This window comes from Neolamprologus multifasciatus, chromosome 13 (assembly GCF_963576455.1).
Source record: "Neolamprologus multifasciatus chromosome 13, fNeoMul1.2, whole genome shotgun sequence".
NCBI lineage: Eukaryota > Metazoa > Chordata > Actinopteri > Cichliformes > Cichlidae > Neolamprologus > Neolamprologus multifasciatus.
This window is the reverse complement of record NC_140451.1, coordinates 18759320-18775283: the sequence shown is the minus strand read 5'-3', so window position 1 is coordinate 18775283 and position 15964 is coordinate 18759320. Positions and strand designations below refer to the sequence as shown.

The 15964-nt window shown below is 38.4% G+C and overlaps 2 protein-coding genes across 2 annotated transcripts in view; one reads left to right on the top strand and one right to left on the bottom strand.

Moving 5' to 3' along the window:
- Positions 1–490: 490 nt before the first annotated feature.
- LOC146505421 (peroxiredoxin-like 2A) lies at positions 491–1751 on the bottom strand. The gene is made up of 5 exons (XM_085182459.1): positions 1607–1751; positions 1176–1234; positions 935–1024; positions 675–839; positions 491–592 (listed from the first exon to the last, which is right to left on the bottom strand). Exons 1-5 carry the CDS (start codon positions 1749–1751, stop codon positions 491–493), a joined length of 561 nt encoding a protein of 186 aa, XP_085038585.1.
- Positions 1752–10534: 8783 nt separating this feature from the next.
- The window catches only part of mat1a (methionine adenosyltransferase 1A), a 7607-nt gene continuing 2177 nt past the window's right edge, over positions 10535–15964 (top strand). The window contains exons 1-9 of the mRNA XM_085183098.1: positions 10535–10760; positions 12261–12338; positions 12594–12716; positions 12809–12921; positions 13993–14136; positions 14333–14458; positions 14557–14649; positions 14739–14921; positions 15013–15146. Coding sequence (XP_085039224.1) covers positions 10694–10760; positions 12261–12338; positions 12594–12716; positions 12809–12921; positions 13993–14136; positions 14333–14458; positions 14557–14649; positions 14739–14921; positions 15013–15146 — 1061 coding nt within the window. The 5' untranslated portion in view covers positions 10535–10693. The remainder of the gene's footprint in view (positions 10761–12260; positions 12339–12593; positions 12717–12808; positions 12922–13992; positions 14137–14332; positions 14459–14556; positions 14650–14738; positions 14922–15012; positions 15147–15964) is intronic.

Sequence of the window (15964 nt, the reverse complement as noted above, 5' to 3'; positions counted from 1 at the left end):
CTAAACGGCTTGTCTTCGGACTTCTGCGCAGGCGTACTAACCGATTCTAAGCGCAGGGGAAACTAATCGAGCAAGATTTAAGATCGTTTGACGTAATTGAGAAAAGTCAAAGCAAGACTGAGAAACAGGTAAATGTGCGGGCTCTCTATGAGCATCGCTGATGTATCGTTTTATTGTTAACTACTAGGAATGCAGTTTACATTAAATTTTCATCATATTAGGCCCAGATTAAGGTGTTGGTTTTGTGCGCTTTGGGATCAGAGCTGTTCTGTCTTTATTAGTTTAGAAACAACCCATCATTAAAAACACACAAAACATCATTACACAGTCGAGCTCATATAACCAGACATTGAGTTATTACACAGTTAAAGTGTCACATTTTAACCACATCGCATGACATCTCAGCTTGTTCATTCTTATTTGCTAGAGGACATGCTTTTAGGAACATGTTATCTATCACTATCACACAAGCTAATAATAATTCTGGCATCTATCCTTTCATGTCTTCTCGCATTTTGCGGGCTGTTCTGAGCACTGCCAGTATATTCACTTTATCCCCAAATTCCGTTTCCCGGTGCTCCAGTAGAATACCCTGGGAGAAGAAATATAATCAATCATAACCAATGAAAATATCCAGATACAGGTATTTTTTTTAAACATCACTTGTGCTCTACCTGATCTCCAGGCCCAATGACAAACACTCCTCCCAGCACTAGTCCTTCACCTCTTAGGTTTCCCCAGAAGCCCCTCCTGTAGGCCCTCCAGATGTTTCTCCACACACCGATGCGCAGAAACATGGAGAGACACATCCACCTCACTTGTGGGCCATAGAAGTTTTTCTGTGAGAGTGAATATAAAGCTTATTGGCTTTAACTATAAACCTTCCTCTTTTTTTGAATATCCCAAAACATTGCATAGAGGAGCAACATAAGACCTTCCCCAAAAAGTATTTCTTAAAGCAGTCCAGCTCCTTGCCAAGGTCATCTTTCACCACCGCAATGAGGGGAACTTCAAGGTCCTGGAGCTGGGAGTTCAGAGAGGACAGCTCAGCAGCGTCATAGAGGGACAAGGAAAGAGAGAATCAAAAGCATGAGTGAAAGATAAGCAGTTGTTTTTACACACATGGGTATCTCACTTCATACCTCTCTGCACAGTAATCATCCGGGTCGGCGTACGACCGTGACTACAGCTCCAGTCTTCTCCCACAGAGTTTTGGCCTTGTGTCTCTCGTGGACTAAAAGAGAAATCAGAGCATTACTGAATCTAAATGCCACAGAGTTTCCCTTAAAGAAAGAGAACTCACATCCTTAAAATGAACCATATTTATGTGTCTTAAAAATCTTCTCTCTTCTAAATGTTAATGAAAGTTTGAATGGTGAATTGTGTTGGATAATTTTACAAATCTACAATTTTACAATTTTTCACATAATTTAACTACTCTCTCTGTTTATCAGTCTTATAGACAAGTTCCTGTGTTAATACACACACATATGTGTGTGTGTGTGTGTGTGTGTACATTTTCCCACCACAAATAAAAAATACAATTTGCATTTCAAATGTTCAGATCTCTAAGTTGTTATAATTTTAATACTGTTCTTTGACTTACCCCCTCTAGTTGTCTTCAGTTCTGTGTCCTGCAATATTTTTAGGTCGGCCCATACTGGTTTGGTCTGGAACCAGTCTGTAATGGCGCTTATGACCTCTGCAACAAACAGACTCACTGCCTTCAGGACAGTGGTAACAGTCACCATGGTCCTAAACTGGCTCTATGAGGACCTGCACAGAAAGCAAGCACAAAGATTAACTTTCAGATATGTTTCTGTCTTTATCGCACGCTCATGCATGCTGGGAATCAAGATGATCTCAAAGTCTTTTCATGGGACAGTCCCTCTGAATGTCACCAAACTAAACAACATAAAATAGTCTCATTAATAATGTCTAAGCACGTAACTGAACTAGAATCTGTAAAGCAACTCTTACCAGGCTGTGCTTCACGGAGAAATGTGGAAAAATCTTATGTTTTCAAGCAGCCTGGTAATCTCTCAACCCTCAGATCAGTCCAATAACAGTCAAATCCTTACTCATATGAAGGAAACATGCAAGGAATTCCTCAAAATCTGCTGTTAAACAGGGATTACGATGAGCTGAATTCTCAGTACCAGGTGCAGCACAGACAGCTTATCAAGCAGCAATGCAGACTCGGTGGTGCAACAGCATTTTTGGATATTTATTCAATGAGTTATGTTGTTCTAATTACAATTAAGCTGCTAACATTAATAAATAAAACTAGACAGGAACTCAGAGGTTGCTTATGGATGTAGCACTCTTCTGTGATTCTTCATTACTTGCCAACAAAACAAGCTGAAAGTAACTGGACATCTCTTGTGATCAGCTGAGACCAACGCTGACACCTGCAGGAGGTTAGCGACATTACAAAGTCTGCAGTAGCTGACTTCCATGATACAAATAGCATTGTTTATTATTGTTTTGCTCATTCATCAATCCCACATTTTAATCAGTTTTCCAGTTATAGCCAAGTCAAGAATTGATTAAACATGCCTCTGTGTACCACACATTAGTCTATTAGACATGCTGAGCCATCTGCAGTTGTGATATTCAAGTTTTGCTCAGTTCCACATATAACGAATTTCATTAATTCATTCTGGGTGTTAAAAAAAGTAATGTTAAAAAGAAATGTTTTAACTTTACTTAAACTTTTTAATTGAAAAACACTCTCTTTCAGAACTGAATTGATGAATTTTTTTGTTCGGCTTTTTTTTTTTTTTTGTACTTTTTAGATTTGTTGTGAAGGACTAATGCAAAGTGTAACTGTCTGTCGTTGAGTGCAATGATCTGCTGAAATTTCTGTTTTATTTTTGTTAAATTGGAAATTTTGTGAAAGCCCAGATTTAACCTCAGATAAACTACAGGTTAAGGAGTTGGTGTCTGGTTTCAGTGTCAGATATATTTGAGTATCATGAGCGTAATGGTTGTTGTTTTCCCTTAATCAGATTAATGAAATTACAAATTTTAATCTATTTAAAATGCAAAATCAGTCAAATTCTCACATTTGACCTTGATTTTGACTTATTTTTTTGTAAACAAATTTTTCTTGAAAAGCTAAATGCTGCCCATTAGTTTATTTCTAACCTTGTATCCTTTTCTCCTTGTCCCTGTCTGTAGCAATAAAACAACTGATATATGCTTAAAATCAGCATTCCCATTACAATGACATTGCAGTTTACTACTTTATTACCTAATAATGCAGTAAAATAGAGTGGGCCAGTAAATAAATAATCGTTTAAATGTAGTGGTTTTGCAGGTGGATATTTCCTGATATTGAGGGAATTGCTATTAATGTTAGAAAAACTGGTGGTAGTAGAAGATACTGAGGAAAGATTTAATTACTGTAGAAATGTTTAGCTTATTTTAGAGTTTAGAAATGTGTTAACATAGAATGTAGAATTATTGTAGACATACTGACACTGCCCTCAAGGTGATAAAGGCCTGACTGTCATGAACTTAGGAGTAGATGGTAGGAGACCCTCCCCAGTTGAACTGTGAAAGTAAAACAGAGAGGAGTTAATCCTGAGAGGAAATTCCCCAGAGAATGTTTGGGTGGGGGTCTCAACATTTGACCTGGATAACTGTGGTCTGGAAGGGAAATGGGTTTTTTATGACCTCTAGGGAGTCACCTACACCCACAGTGTTTTAACTGTCACGCACACTCACTTACGTGCACACACACATACACACAGGTATGCTACACAGTCACACAAGAGCACTCACATAGACACAGAGTTTGCAGCACACCGTAGGGGGTTTTTATGATGGGGACGCTTCTATAAAGCTGGCTGTAACTGACAAAGGGGTGAAGATTTTGCAGAGGGACACATCGGCCTCGTCTTCCCTTCTAGAAGTGCATGCTTAAATGAAGATGAATAAAGATGAATAAAAGTTTTGTGAAAATGACTACTGAGTTCCGGTGCCGTCTCTGGAAGTTTCGACGAATAAAAGAACAGGGGTAAAACTGATTTCGTAACAGTTTTGGTGCCGAAACCCTGGGATTCGCTCGAGGCCCAGAGAGGATGAATTGGCAGAGCTGAGATCGTGAAACGAGGCGAACAGAGAGCTAGCTCACATGAGGTAAGCACGACCTGTTTATTTTCGAACCGTGCATATTGTTTAAAGCCTAAATTATCTGTTCGCTAAGTTGAACGTATCGCAGTGTAAATTCACTCAGTAGAAAAAAAAAAGGCGGCTAGCGTCCGTCTCAGTGCGTTAAAGCAAGAGACTTTTGTAAGAACTCCAAGTTGATGTTTAGCGTACTGTGAGCGACTAAAGCAAGAGACTTTTCTAAGAACTCCAAGTTGATGTTTAGCGCCCCGTAAGAACATCTCAGTGCGTTAAAGCAGGAGACGTTTGTTACGGATTAGTAGAATCGGTGTTTCATCCGTCTGAGTTATTAGGAAAAAGTGGCGGTGATCCGTCCTCATGCGTTAAAGCAGGAAACTTGTGTTACTATTAGTTAGAAAGCGGGGTTTAAGGCCTCGTCACCGGCTGAGGGCCGTGTGTGCTCCGAGTTTGGCAACTCCACCCTCCTTCGGACGCGTCGTTGGGACCTGTGGGACAGGAGCCGGGGTGGTGACCTGGGCACCGGGAGCGCCTTAAATAACTAAAGCTAGGTGTTGGATCCTAGTCACGGTTGATAACCTGCATGAGAGTGGGGGCAAGTTGCTTCGTTAGTGAGAGAACGACTGCTTGGCTCAGCCCACTGACTGCAGTGTGTGTAGACTGTGTAGTTGTGTGAAAGCGCCGTTAGAGTCAGCGTCTCGTCTGAAGTACGGGAGTCAATTAAAGTAACAAAAAGAATTTGTGTCTAAAAGTGTGTGTTTGTGGTGTGTAGAAATTGCGGCAGGAGGCCGTGTCGCGAATTGTTGCAAACTGTGAAGTCAATTGGGGGGGTTTAATTTGGTAATTTGAAGATTTTGCAGAGGGACACACCGGCCTCGTCTTCCCTTCTAGAAGTGCATGCTTAAATGAAGATGAATAAAGATGAATAAAAGTTTTGTGAAAATGACTACTGAGTTCCGGTGCCATCTCTGGAAGTTTCGACGAATAAAAGAACAGGGGTAAAACTAATTTCGTAACATTACACAGAGGCAAGTCAAACGAATATCATGCCTTGCTCCATGATTTCTATGAGGAAAGTGGATTGCTAGAGTGGTATTGAGGGTAATATTTCACTCATTGGCGTCAGCTTCACCGAGGAATGTGCTGAGAGTCCCAAATGGGCAGCGTGACTCTCCACCAGCCCAGCTGCTGCACTCCCTCTGGCTCAGCCATGTGCTGGGTTAATCTGCCCGGAGGCGTCTTTTTGTTGCTGTAAATGATTATAGGTCCTTTACTTGGTAATGTAACAGATGGTCTGTTTTTGTTTTCGTTTATATTAGAAAAAACTCATCCATTTGTGATGATTTAATGTGCTTTAACCATTGTGTAACACTCATCTGTGAGGTTCAAGTGACGTCTTGGCTTTGTTTCGCTGCTGGTGTTCCCGTCACACTAACACACAAATGCAAACATATAAACAAATGTAGAACACTGTTATCTGGGACCAATGCTGCTGGGAGTGTGTGGGACAGACAGCCAATCAAAGCTGAAGAACTGCGCCCCACCTCCTGTGTGGTGTTGTTGCTCATTTGCATTGGTTGACATGTTACTTCTTATTGTTCTTCTTATAGTTCTTATTGTACTAGTGAAGCCAATCAGTGAGAATGATAGCAATTGTAATCTGTGCTTGGTACCTTGATGGTGGAGATAGATTTAGCTATTTTTGATATTAAAGGATTTTCAAGCCAATAATTCAGATGACTACAAACAACAAGCCAGTAGGTAGTAAAAGTCTGCAAAACCACAAACTTTTGATAAGAAATCACTATGTATCTGAGCATATAGTAAATTAAATCTGGTGACAAACTGTGTGCATTATCTGCTGTTTACTGACTGCTGCTGCTTATATAACAAGTTGTAGCGTACACACTAAGCCCTCTGCAATCTCTCAACTGTGCAATAAAAGTCCAAGCCAGGAGAGATCCGACTTTTCCTGCCTGCTCTCACTACCATCCAGATGAAACTGGTTGGTGACTAGATGAGCTCAGGTTAGGAGAGGTGAGCTGCAGAGGTAAAATGCACGTCCTTGAACCTGAGGAAAGACAAACAGGTGTTAACACCCACTCCCTCTGAGGCCCTCGGGGTTTGCTTAACATATCTTGTTCTGTCAAGTTTGACTCTGACTGACCCTCAAGCCCGAGGTGACCCAGAAACCATGACCCAGCTTTAAAAGACACACTTTCAGGTAGCCAATCAAACAGGAGGAGGTTACACTGTCACGTGGCTTGATCTTGTCAAAGTGGTTTCGGATTGGAGGGGCAACATTGGGAAATATTGCAGCTTAAATGACGATTAAAAAGAAATGGAACTTGGTAATTAATGTTAATGTTAAAATTAATAAATACAAAGTTCATAAGTCTACTATCTTTTGTGCTTTTCATTTTCTGACAGGCTCTTGGTAGATGAAAGTTCAAGAAGATTTGAACTTTAGACCCTATCTAGTGTATGTGTGTGTGTCTTTGGTAGATTTCAAACACACAATGACTAATTAGAAGATATCAAACAATTCATGGTTACATGGCACATTTTTAGTGTATACCCAAATGTTCTTCGACATCAATTAAACAGAAGAAAAATAAGACAGCTCTACATGGAGTTTCTTTATAGAAACAAAATAGTAACGATCATCTTCACTGTATGGAGATTATACTAATAATTTCTAATTAGCTTGAATTAATATGAAAATCAGTTTAAGCACTCAGAGTGGTCCCCACCATGTATGAACCTTCATCATGTACCAGGCTGGTCCTCTGATAGCAGTTATCTTTGAGCACAACCAAAGCAATCTTGTTGGCTTTGAAAAAAAACCCCAAGAACTTTTTCTTAGTCAATCATTAACAAATACTCTCTTTTTGTGAGTTCACATGTACACACAGCAACATGCGCTTGTGTTGAGCATTTTTAGACCAAAACATACAGGGGTGTATGATCCAGAGGTCAATCAGTTATGATACCAGAGTGGTTCTCCACTTTCTTTGGCATCAAACAGGACATTCACATCTTCTCTGGTTTGATGTAGTTCACGTTTTGTTATGTTAAATCCCCTCTGACCCCTGTCTCCTATTAGATAACTTATTATTAGATTTTGAAGGCAGCGCAGTGTCCCTGTGGTAGGATACTCAGTACACTCTAAATCTAACCAGGTTCTGGGTTTATTTTTTACAGCAGGAGACATGACTAAATAAGGCGTGTCTACTAACAATCTCCTACTATGTTGTTATTGCCCGACATGTTTGCTAAGTCATGCTTTAAAATCTGAGATAGCAACGTACAAAGGAAATTAGGTATTTTAGATCAACCCATAAAAACAGTTTGGTTGCTGTTATTTTGCATTTCATGTATACAGTTCACTCTTTCAACTAGGAATTTAGATTATCCATTTTTTAATTTGTGTTATTTATAATGTCAAATCAGGTTTCATTGTTTTTCATGTAATTATTACTAAAACAACACAGGTAGATAAATTATTTCTGGCTAATTTCTACAGTTGAAAAATGTTTTAGTTAGCACTAAGCTAATTTATGTTTGAATATTAGGCTATTTTTTAGCTAAATATTAGCTAACTGTGCGTTGCTAGTGACATTTTAACTGTTGCTTTCAGCTAAATATATATAATTAACACGTGCCTACTATTTCAAATTAACTATTTCAAATCAGCTATTGATGCATTTGTCAACTGTTTAAGGTTTTCAGCTTATATGATGAATTAGAGTTGAAAAACAAATGATTTAGCCATAAACAAATGGTTTTGTTTTTGTTTTGTTTTTTTACTATCTATAGTTTTAGCTAAATGTCTAAATTTGTAGCTGTTTCTTAACAGTTAGGATATCGTTGTTAACTGTTAGCTGTTTTCTTTAGTTATCAAGTATTTTAATAATTTCAGATTGCCTGATAATGGTTTCATCTATTTTTTTTCTTTACATTTATATTACAACATTACTTTTAGCTAAATATCTCTAATTAGCCAGGGGTGGGAGTGGGAGGTTGTTTGACTGTTTGTTTTTTATATTTCTTGTTTTTGTTTTTACCTTTGGCTTAATATTTAACAGTACATCAGTTAAAAACAGTACTTTTATAGCTTTTAATATCTTAGCTAACAATCTTAAGCTATTAACTCTTTGTCCATTATGTTAATCTACTATTTATATTTTTCTCTATGATAACGATACAATAAATGTTTCGTAGATATTTTGTTGACTTTGATTTACATATAGGGGACTTTCACATACTTCGCTGAAGAGGTATGTGCCACCCTGCCAAGACCTCTTGTCCCTCCTTTGCCCCCTTTGTAAAATTTTCTAGCTGCACTATACTAATTTATATTACCTTTAAATATTTTAACTATAAACTATATAATAGATAGTTCAGATATCTTAGCTAGATAGCTCTGCAGAGGTTAGGTGAGCATGCTACTTATGTGAGTGGTATTTATTTGTAAGTCAACACAGCTGTTTCTCATTTTCGCCTACCCCCCTGTATTTCCTAAAAATTCCAAATTCCTCTCTTGTGTGCATTCCTGATTATCAGTTGTTTTCACTAATTTCATCAAGCTGATTATTATTGCAGAGCTCTTGTTTTCAGCTATAAGTTCCACAATGCATAATACATACATCAAATCTGCTTTAAAAGTCCCAAAGCTGTCAGGAAGAGTGGTATTTTATTCACTACAGGAAGCTAGTTAAAATTCTCGTCTCATTTCTCAAGGCCAACTCAACACTGACTGAAATTAGAGCCAGATGATGGAAAGACGTAGAGAAAAAGGATTGGCCCACTGCACTCTTGTTGCATTTAATGGGACAAGAAACAGAGTCAGAGCCATTTTTCTGTATGTTAATGTTTGTGCAAGCATGTATTGTGTTTGTATTTATATGTGTGAGGATAGTGAGGATCTTTTCCTAAGCATCCCTTTATAGCTCCTAATATTTTGCAAAAACACAGACATGGTGAATCACGTAAAGGTCACCAGGTATCTAAGAGACATATCTTCATTAATTTGATCTTCTCTCCGGACATGGTTTGATATTTTCTGCAGTTGTATACAACGACAAGAGCCCCAGGCTGGGACTTGGATGGAAAAGTGCATTCAGGCAACAGTGACTGTCTTCTCTAAACCTAATTATTGGCAATGAAATAAACTAATTATATAGAACTGAACCAAAGTACAAATTTCAAGTATTTCTTCTTTTTAAAATGTCTTTTGCTTTTAGAGTGTTTTTTCTTTAAAGTTGTGACTTTATTGGGACTTGGAGATTTCAATTAGAGAATACAGTCATAAAAAACAGGTATGTTTGCTCATGTAGTGGAGTGGAGTTTTGAGGCCGTATTTTTTAACCTTAATTTTCCCTTTAATTTAATTTCTATTTGAATTGCACTAATAATTCAAATCAGATGTTATAAATAGGACAGTTATGATGAAGGTGACTGTTTTGTGCCCTTTAAATCAAATGTGTCTTTATATGGTACATTTTTGGTGTTGGTATTTGTAGTTATTAAACTACTGGCAAATGTCTACACGATGAAATGAATCGTAAGCTTGAAGTATAAAGCTTAAAGAAGCTTAAAGAAGTATAAAAAAGAAGTATAAAATTCATAAGCAGCTCAAGTGTATTTGAAGAAATGTTGGTCAATTTCCAGCTGCAGTTTAATAAAATGTAAAATCAGGAAAACGTATCAAATTCAAATGAATGAATATAAAATCATTTTGGTCAGTACACCAAATAATGAACTACACTGTAAAAGGAAACATTAAAATGTAGTACAGTGTTCTGTTTTTAATTTATTTCCATATTTTTGAAACCACAGATTAATTTTTTTTCTATTTTATTTATTGATTTAGTTTTACTGTTTAACTTTTAAAGTTTCTCTTATTCATAAGTCCTTTCTAGTAATTTTTTGTGTCTTTTCACCACAGCAGTGTAAACTGATTTACTTGAATGATGTAAACACAAGTAATTGCATCATTTTCCTGCTAACAGCAGCTACCTTTCTCTCTGTGTCCATAGGCTACCCTAACTTGGCTGTCCCACCTGTGTGTTGTGGGGGGTAGGGGAACTCCTTCTCAAAGATGTTTCTCCTTGGACACGGAAACGTCACGCCCTGAAGCAGAGCAGTCAGAGCTGGTGGAGATTGAAAACACACTATTGAACATTATAATGTTTACAAAGACAAACAAGCAGTTTGAGCTGAAATTCCCTCCCATCATCCACTCCCCCTGGAATGGACTGTCCCATGGATTCACATGGTGTGTGTGTGTGTGTGTGCGTGTGTGCGTGTGTGCGTGTGTGTGCGTGTGTGTGTGTGTGTGTGTAAATGAGTTAGAGAATGCGTGTGTGTCCCCTTAGCCATATATATTGGGCCATGTGGACACAGATGTGAAGTTTGCAGGACAGATTTCGCTTTGGCTGCAGGGCTGTTGGCCTCCCTTTCTTTTATCTTTCTGGTAAAGAAAGCCAGTAGGAATATAAAGCCACCTTAGGATCTCTCTGCACTGGAAATTGAATAACCTTATCCCACAGAAAAAATGAGTGATCATCTGGAAGATGGTTCTTTCATGTTCACTTCAGAGTCCGTTGGAGAGGGACATCCAGGTGAGTCTTTTTACCAAGTCTAGCCACCTCTGTTACAGTGACATTAAATTTTAATGCATTCAATTATAAGCTCAACACTTCCATTGATATTGCAGTGTTATCTTGCAGAAATAGCATGCATATAAATAAACTTGATGCAAGCTGGACACTATGTCCAAAGTAACTCCACAGTGCTGCGTGTTTACCCGCCAGGCATGGATGGTATTCCATTCACAGCAACATGTGTTTAGTGGCCTTCACTCTCACTTGTAGGCAGCTGGAAGCAAATGTGTGTCTGACTGGTGCACAGTTACATGCTTAAAAAATGTCCAAGAAGAGGGCAGACACACAAGTTTAATGTAGTGTGCAAAAGAAGAGATCTAAAGACACGCAAAATGCTCTTCAAGAACAATGTCTCAAGTACACAATAAGATAAAAAGTGACAATGTGGTAAAATTAGTTTGACTATGTTATACTTTAATCTAGTTAAATTATATCAAATACTCAGTAAAAATTATTCCCAGATGTTCCACACAAACCTTGCTTAACTTGTAGTTGTACTCTGTCCTCCATGTTGCCTTTAAACCCCACGGTGCCCCGTCAATGTGTTGTAATCCTTTCACAAATATGTAACCTTTCAAAGTCCCATGTGCTAAATCGATAATGAGTAAGAGTTGTGCAGCTTCACAGATAGTGGCAGTATTACATAAATGCTGACTGTTAAAAAATTAAATAAATAAAATAATTAAAAAATGAAACTGCTCTTTTAATCTGGATTCATATTAATGTAGTTCTGAAGTAAAAGTATGCTAATCTGACAAAGTGCTTATGAGAGAATGAAGAATACAAAAGGTAATACCAATGCGCCTTAATTCAAAATCTCTTTCAAACTGTCCTCTGAAACAGCAAGTGATGTAGATCCATGTGTCACATCATGGTGTCCCTGTATTTATCATTTAAGGAGGTTCTTTAAAAAAAAAAAAATTACATTTTGGAAGCGCGTAGCACTCCTGAAGCCAATTTTAATGATAAACTTCACAGGTTTGAAGTTTTACTTCTACTGTTTGTGCAGTAACAGAGTTGGGTGGCCTTGGCAGAACATTGCAGTACACACTTTAGAATTTGATAACACAACTCAAAGTCTGGGCTGTTCCCACAGATAGTGGCCATTTTAGTGGCTTTTCCTAAGATGCACTTTTTTCACCAGCAGAGTAGTCAGATGCTGATGGGCTTTCTGATGTAACCGGTCTCCTGCATTGCTTCAGCAGGACGACACAGACAGATGAATGGGATGTATAGTGAGGCATTGTCCTGCTGCCATGCTAAAGTAAAACATTCAACTACTGTTATGTGAGATATTAGGATGTAACCTTTCATACTTTCATATAAATTACAAAATTGACATCTTCTATTATTAGTGTTAGGTTAAGCGTGCAATTTAAAATGCAATATGTCGTTTTTTCCAATGCATTTGTAAAAAATCTTCGGAATCTGATGTTTTTACCTGTTATGTGTCCACAGACAAGATTTGTGACCAGATCAGTGATGCTGTCCTGGATGCACATCTGAAGCAGGATCCTGATGCCAAAGTGGCCTGTGGTGAGCCAGAATTTGTCTCTTTTTCCGTTAAAAAAAATGGCAAAACCAAGACGAAGCACAGTCTAATGAATCAGTTTGTCTTAGCAAAAAAAGGGACTACATGATGAAGGCAGAGTATAAGCCAACTAACCCACTGGTCTGAATTTCACCTGGATTTTATGTCGTATGCAGTGTTGATACTGTTTATTGTATTTCAGTGTTGACAACTTGCTGGTGATGGCAAAACAGCTTTGTAATTAAAGTTTGTGTTGGCAGAGACGGTGTGTAAGACTGGCATGGTGTTGCTCTGCGGAGAGATCACATCCCGGGCCGTCGTGGACTATCAGAGGGTGGTGAGGGACACCATCAAGCACATTGGCTATGACAACTCGGAGAAAGGTGAGAAAGCAAAAAAATAGACATTATTTCTGTTCTCTGTATTTAGTGTTTCCCTCTTAACCATCTCAATCCAATTCACTTCCCTTCTGAAGGTTTCGACTACAAGACATGTAATGTACTGGTGGCCCTGGAGCAGCAGAGTCCAGACATTGCTCAGGGGGTCCATGTTGACCGGAAAGAAGAAGACATTGGAGCTGGAGACCAGGTAGGGCCACAGCAGTGTCACTGGGTCACTTTGGCTTGACAAGTGAGTGACCCTGACCGAACACAGTTTGTTTGACTCTTTACTTCAACAGTAGAGAATACAGACGAGATCTGGTGCAATAGTGTTGGTGTGTTCAGGTTTATCAGTTCAGTAGAGGTGGAAAAAGTTGTTTTATCTAGTCCAATATTTAAAATACTAAATGTTACAAGCTGATTGTAAGGCAGAAAAATGTGCTTCGTGGCTGATATATCATTATTAGATTCGATAAGTGTTTATGTTACTTTTGCAAATAAATTTATTGTAGTATAGTAAATAGGGTCCCCAGCCAAGGGTTTGTGGCTCTTTAAAGGGTCACAAATTTGAGGATAAAACTTTGATGTGTAGAGGGGAAACTTCCTTTTCATGAAATTGCTCACAGTCTTTAAGTAATCTGAAGCATGATTAAAAATATGTCCAGTATGTCGTGGAGTCGAAGTGTAATGCAGCAGAGAAAGGAAATAATTAAATTATACAATTGTATATGAGTGCAGTACTTGAGTGAATCAGTGTAGTTTAGTCAGTAAAACCATCATCATCCTTAATAGTTTGGACAAAAGATAAAGAAATAACATGTTTAGATGAAATTGATGCTTTCTCTGCATTACCTGCAGATATCTCAGTAAGAGACAAACTCACGGCTCAGGATCATTATTTCTATAAGAGACTTCTGGTTGAAAAAAATTATCCTATGCTTAAGACTAATCAATGAAATATGGAGTAATTTGACTATATTATATATAAAGTCCCATAACCATACACGGTATAACCTGATATTTGTTTTTATCATTTCAACGTCTACTTCTATTTTGTCTTCTATAAATGCCTGTATGACCATTAGCCATTATGTATAAGTATTATTTTTAAAATGTTCTTTTCATAGCTTATATTTTATGTATTTTGTGTCATATGATAATAGAAAGTGCTGAAGTTATTACTGATAAAAGAGCATGCTGAATATCAGTATTTTGATATTCCTTGTTTACTTCTTTGTTTTGCCTTCACTGATTTTCTGACTCGTTCTCTCCTCTGTAGGGTCTGATGTTCGGCTATGCCACAGATGAGACGGAGGAGTGCATGCCGCTCACCATCGTCGTAGCTCACAAACTCAATGAAAAGATGTCTGAACTTAGACGCAATGGCATCGTTCCCTGGCTGCGTCCCGACTCTAAAACACAGGTGAGGTCGTGCAACATGTGCACATTTTTTACTTACGCAAAACACAACACCACAGCAGTTTGGGAATTTTGTCTTTCAAGCTTGGATATATTTCATTAGAAAATTTGATAACCTGTCTGAAGCTGTGTTGTCACAGGCACCATAAAACAGCTAACTACAGCTTCAGCGAGTGTACCAATTCTTGTTAATCCCACAGGTGACCGTGCATTATGACCAGAAGGATGGAGCTGTGATCCCCAAGAGAGTTCACACCATTGTGATCTCTGTCCAGCACGATGACGGCGTCACTCTGGAGGAACAACAGAGAGTCCTAATGGAAATGGTAGATCCTCATGGACACACCTGACTGGGCTCTGTGTAATGTGTTGTGTGGGAAATAAAGTCACATGTTTGGTTTTAATGCTGGCTTGTTTCTGTCAGGTGATCAAACCCGTGGTCCCTGCAAAATATTTGGACAGCAAAACTGTCTACCATCTCCAGCCAAGTGGTCGCTTTGTCATTGGAGGACCACAGGTAATCATCACATACTGGGGGAAAATATTAAAGCAAACTAGAAAGTCATCACTGGTTTTTGCTCATCTTCTTCCTTTTTTTGCAAACAGGGTGATGCTGGTGTAACAGGAAGGAAGATTATTGTAGACACATACGGTGGCTGGGGAGCTCACGGTGGCGGAGCTTTCTCTGGCAAAGATTTCTCAAAGGTTGATCGCTCTGCTGCCTATGCTGCTCGCTGGGTGGCCAAGTCTCTGGTTAAAGCCAAACTGTGCAGGAGAGTTCTGGTTCAGGTGAGGTTACAGCTTAACCCTCCAAAGCTGTGCATAGATGACAGATGACTGGAGTACAAATATGCAAACCACATCTCTGTGTGTGCTCCAGGTGTCTTATGCAATCGGAGTGGCCCAACCTCTTTCCATCTCCTTGTTCACCTACGGGTCCTCTCAGAAGTCAGAGTCAGAATTGCTCAAGATTGTCAACAAGAACTTTGATCTCAGGCCAGGAGTCATTGTCAGGTAAAAACACATAAACATGACTTTTGCATAAGATGAAATATGAATATTTACTCAAACATGAAGATGTTCTGCTTGCTTTCTAAATATGAGTTTAAAAATTAGGAACTACTTTTGGCATTTTGAGGATTAAATAACTGATCAAAAATCAGATTCATCATATATCTTGATGAATTTAGAATATAGAATAGAATAGAATAAAATAATCCTTTAATTGTCCCACAAGGGGAAGTTTGGTTGTAACAGCAGCCAGAAAGACACATATACAAACAAACAGTACACAGGACACAGAACAGAAATATACACAATTTTTTTCTTACATATTTATATCAAGGACAATGCTTACTATAAACAGAGTAATGTACAGTTATTAAATAAAATAAAATTAACTACAGATAAAAGGCAAACCCAGGTTGTAGTGCGAATCGGTTGATTAAATTATTGCAGTTACAGCGCAGATGTAAACATCTATGATTGTTGGGAGCAGTTTTGATTGTACAGTCTGAAAGCTGCAGGGAGGAAGGACCTGTGGAAACGCTCCTTCATGCATCGAGGATGCAGCAGTCTGTCACTGAAGGAGCTCTGCAGTTCAGCAACATTTACATGAATTTAATATATAAGTAAATATTTAAGTTCAAACTTCAGTTCAACTTTATTCATATAGCCCCAATTCACAACAACAGTTGCCTCAAGGTCCTTTATTCTGTAAGTTAAAGACAATACAATATTAGAAAGACCCCTAACAATGACCAAGCATTTGGCGACAGGGTGAAGGAAGAACTCCCTTTTAACAGGAAGAAACCTCCAGTAGAACCAGGCTC